This window comes from Gavialis gangeticus, unplaced genomic scaffold (assembly GCF_001723915.1).
Source record: "Gavialis gangeticus isolate Ggan-Ray unplaced genomic scaffold, GavGan_comp1, whole genome shotgun sequence".
Taxonomy (NCBI): Eukaryota; Metazoa; Chordata; order Crocodylia; family Gavialidae; genus Gavialis; species Gavialis gangeticus.
This window is the reverse complement of record NW_017729033.1, coordinates 28979501-28983805: the sequence shown is the minus strand read 5'-3', so window position 1 is coordinate 28983805 and position 4305 is coordinate 28979501. Positions and strand designations below refer to the sequence as shown.

The window sequence follows — 4305 nt, the reverse complement described above, 5'->3', positions numbered from 1 at the left end:
TTTTTTTTTTTTTTTTTTTTTTTTTTTTACAGGAAAATGTGTTTATGCAGTGATTAAGAGACTGTATTTGCTGATTCCTTTTTTACCTATGCATGGTTGCTGGTCTCACAATGCTGCTTTAAAATTCAAAGCATGGTTAAGCTTTGAAAAGTGACTGTAGAAATGGCATTGTGAGGTTCCATAACCAGTCTCATGGGTGTGGGAAAGTTTAAATTAATTAATGTCTGGAAAGCAATTTGAAATCCTCAGACATAAGGCTCTGTATGGGCCAAATTCTATCTCAAATCAGAAACTGGCTCAATTAGTGCAAAGAATTACCAGTGAATCATAATAATTTGTTGTTATAACATCACATTAGTTCAGTTTACAAGCTAAAGTATAATTTTGCTAACTGCAAACACTTCAAACCCGCACTGGGACCTGAAAGCCACAGTGGATTCCTTCTGTCTCCATTAATTAAGATGCTGCAATCAAAACTTAGTTGACAACTTGTTGAGGATAGGTGAACTGGAAAAAATCCAACTTCTTCTCCCATAGCTGTATGGCCTGCAGGGTTTTCATCATGTATTAAAAATGTCTTTTCCGTTAGAAGCAAATATATGAAGACGTGCAGCCAGCTTCAGACATATGGGTGCTACTTCCATTTGAATTCAGTGGGAGCTGCACATCTGTTTTTCTAGGTAATATTTGCTCTGCTGGGAATGTGACCATAAAAATGACATCCAAATGTGTAATGTAACTTTTCTGACCACAACTTATGCTTTAAATTTTCAGTGTAATTTTTCAAAAATCTTCCTCATGATAATTTTGTATGCAAATAGTGAATTCAGAAAACACATCAGCACCACCACCATTATCCAGTGTTCATGTACTTTGATGAACCGATCAGCATGGGATGTGACCCCATCACAACTGTTAATGTATTCATCCTCAGAATAAACTTGGAGGTAGGCAAGCACTATTACGCCCACATCTAGATCAGAAACTGAGGCACACCAAGAATGAGTGACCTACCCGAAGTCATACACGAATCTGGAACACAGCAAAGAGTTTAACAAAGATCTCTAAGTCCCTGAGCTGTGTCCTAAGTACCAAAGCATCCTTCTACAATGCCTTGGGCCCAAGCTTCAGCTCTTCATCTTTTAGAACCAAGTAATCAAGAAATCTGCTCACACAGAGGAATTTTTGGGCACCCAAAGACCCAGCATATACATGTCTGTACATAGGTCTCTCCTCTGCATAGCTGGGAATACTAGAACTGGGAAGCGGGGAAGCAGAATACTTCCAGCCAGCTCAGCACTGAGCAAACACAAAGGTGACTTGAGTTAATATGTGCCAGCCTTAAACTGACTGGCGCTGAACATTCAGCCCCCTGTATTTCCTGTGTTTTCCAAAAACATCATTTAGAATGGAAACAAAATAGAAAATCATTTTCTGCATAGTTGCAGATGCAATTGTCTTTTACACTTGCTTGATTTAGGGAATTGAATTGAATTTGAACTGAGAAGAACAGACCTGAACTCCCCAACCATACACTTAGTATGTGAATGATTAATTTAGCACACACTATACCTAGCTTTTACAGGTCTACTTCATGTCATCTGCCAAGAGGAAAACCATGGGTAAAAATTATTCTACACACATGAGGAAGTATGACAAATTTAAGCATATATTCTGTTTTTGAATGCATCAGTGGCAGTTCCTATCAGTATTTAATACCATAATAATTATAGCCTGTTATGTCAAGCTGTCCAAAAATTAAAGTTTTATAAGACAGTTCTGGGTCAAAAGATTAAGAAACAATGCTCAGTACTGAATTAAATGTGTGGGTATTGTTTTGCTATTCCAAACATTAACTAGATACAGAGATCTTGCTTTAAAGTTATAAATCTGTTCTAACAAGCAATTTTCTAAAGTTACAATAAGGGCTTCCATATTTGTTGGACTGTAAATGATTCCTAAATGTGCTCAATTGTATAAGTAATAACTTTTTTGAAAGAAAAGCATTGTCACTGCAATCTTGGATCTGAAAATCAAGCTGGGGTTTTTCAGTCTCATGCAACTTCAACAATAACAGAGATTCTGGAAACCAAATATGTCCCTGGTGCAACTCTACTGCTTACAAATTATTCCCCCAGTGACATATTTGTAAACCTGCTGTTCCTTCTCCCTTGCCTGCTTTTATCCACAACTCTCAAAGCATGTTGCAAAAGAGAATCAGCAACAATATCCCATTATTTCTGCCTTGTTTTCTATGGACATGCATACATATGAGTGAACATTAGGAACTTTCTAAACTTTGAAACAGAACTCTGTTAATGCCACCTGAAAAGTAGCCCCCTCCACCCCATTCTCTCTCATATATGTTCATTTTGCAATGCTAACTGAAGTTTAGATAATGAAAAATAAACTCTGTCCTTCACTGAATTCAGCAGGCATTGCAGAGTACACTTTCAAAAAATAGCTGTTGAATGCCATTTTCAGAGTTTCTTTCAAGATAGAGCTGTATTTAATAGCAAAACACGGTCAACTCCCTAAATGCCGCATGGGCCTCCAGACAGGAACTGTAAAGCCTGTGAATGGAAATGCAACTTACAAGTAATAAATACAAAAATCAATATAAGAATGTCTCTCCTGGAACTGAAAGCTGCTGGAACAGAAATGTCGGTTAAAATGATACTGAAAAGTAGCGCATAAGAGAAATCAGTCGGCAATGAAACGAACCACGGTAGAATAATCCTGACACTTCCCCGGGTCTTTCTTCTGTCTTACCATTTGTTGACAAGAGAGAGTGGGCTGCATTTTGCTGTGGTAGCCACTTGATCTTGTTTATTTTTTCCTCTATCTCCAAGCTCTTCAAATAATCAAATTCAGGTTCATGGCTCTGGAAAGTGCTGTAAACATTGTATTCACCCTGATTGTAAGGCTCATTTTTGCTCTGCAGAAAACACAAACAAAAATGCGTCTGATGGTGTCAGTTTTTAATCTCTAGGTTCTGAGTTCTTTGAGGCAAGGTAAGATAACAGCCACTATAAATATAACAGTCTCAAGATATAATTCAATGTCAATGTTAAAACAGGCTGTTGACTGTTTACATATCTTTTACACAAGTGAAAACAAATATTGTGTTTAACCCGCTTGATTATGCTTCGTATTCAGAAAAAAGAAAAACATTAAATATTGGAAAGAAAGATCCATTATTTCAAGAAAAATAATTTTATTGAAGTGTTAATTATGAAAACACAAAAGAGAAAAATCTCAGCAAAAGTCAAAGTTTAAACACTAAGAACAAGGAATTCAGAGTTATTTTTTTGCTCATAAGCTTGACGCTGACCATTCCTTCTATCCCTGAAAATGCTTTGCTGCAACCCCCTCACCCTGTTCAGCCCCTGTACTAACATGAAACCTACATTCTCACACCGAGGAGCGAGAAACGCTCTCTCGAGCCATCCCTGTTTTCTAAGCCTACTCCATGCATGCACCTTGCCTCTCATCTTTCAACTACAGATTTTCCCACCCCCACATCTTCACTATTGTCAAGGGACTGCAATAATTTCACAGCCTACAGAGAGAATCTGATTCTCATGAACAGCAAGGTACACTCTAGCAGCTTAAACACAGTAAAAGGTAAGAACTGGGACAAGATCCTCTGCACAGCTTTAACCATTTAAATGATAAACCACTCAGTAACTTACTGAGATGAATCTGTTCAATCCACCATATTTTGGGGAGTATACAGACTGCTATATCTAACAGATTTTCACAGCATGTTTCTGTGATTGAAGTATCCATATAAAAATATTCAGCCTGACCTACGCATAAGCTACAGTGTGCATCATTTTTAAGGCAAGGCAGAATATTGCAAACTAGGCAAACTAAGCAAAAATAGTCAAAAAATATTGGGTCATGAGTCCTGTAGTTATTATTGTTAAAAGTAAAAATCTCTTATTCTAACGGACCATCTTGACAGTGTATTTAATACTTTATTGTTGGTCATTCCTACATCTGAGTTAGTATTACGACACCTCAGTTAAGGTTTTTAGCTTGAGTTAAAACAGACTGCAGGGGGCTGTGAAATAGAAAGCAGACGTTAGCAGGAATGACTAACAGACAGCAAAATGGCTGAAGAAACGATAGTTTGAATAGTCGAATATAAAGAGCTTTAAAAAGGATAGAGGGTCATCAACAACTGTGTGTGGGGAGAGGGTGGCTAGGGAGGGTTGTGGAATGTGTGGAGGGGGAGGGTTTGCTCACAGTACCCTCCCACCCCATCCTACAGCAGACAGAGCCCCTGCCAGCACTCCT

The 4305-nt window shown here is 37.9% G+C and overlaps 1 protein-coding gene across 2 annotated transcripts in view; it reads right to left on the bottom strand.

Annotated features, from left to right (window-relative positions):
• The window catches only part of PPP2R2C (protein phosphatase 2 regulatory subunit Bgamma), a 342978-nt gene that overhangs the window by 102687 nt on the left and 235986 nt on the right, over positions 1 to 4305 (bottom strand). For both annotated transcript variants that reach the window (XM_019526512.1, XM_019526513.1), the window contains exon 3: positions 2773 to 2938. In XM_019526512.1, coding sequence (XP_019382057.1) covers positions 2773 to 2938 — 166 coding nt within the window. The remainder of the gene's footprint in view (positions 1 to 2772; positions 2939 to 4305) is intronic.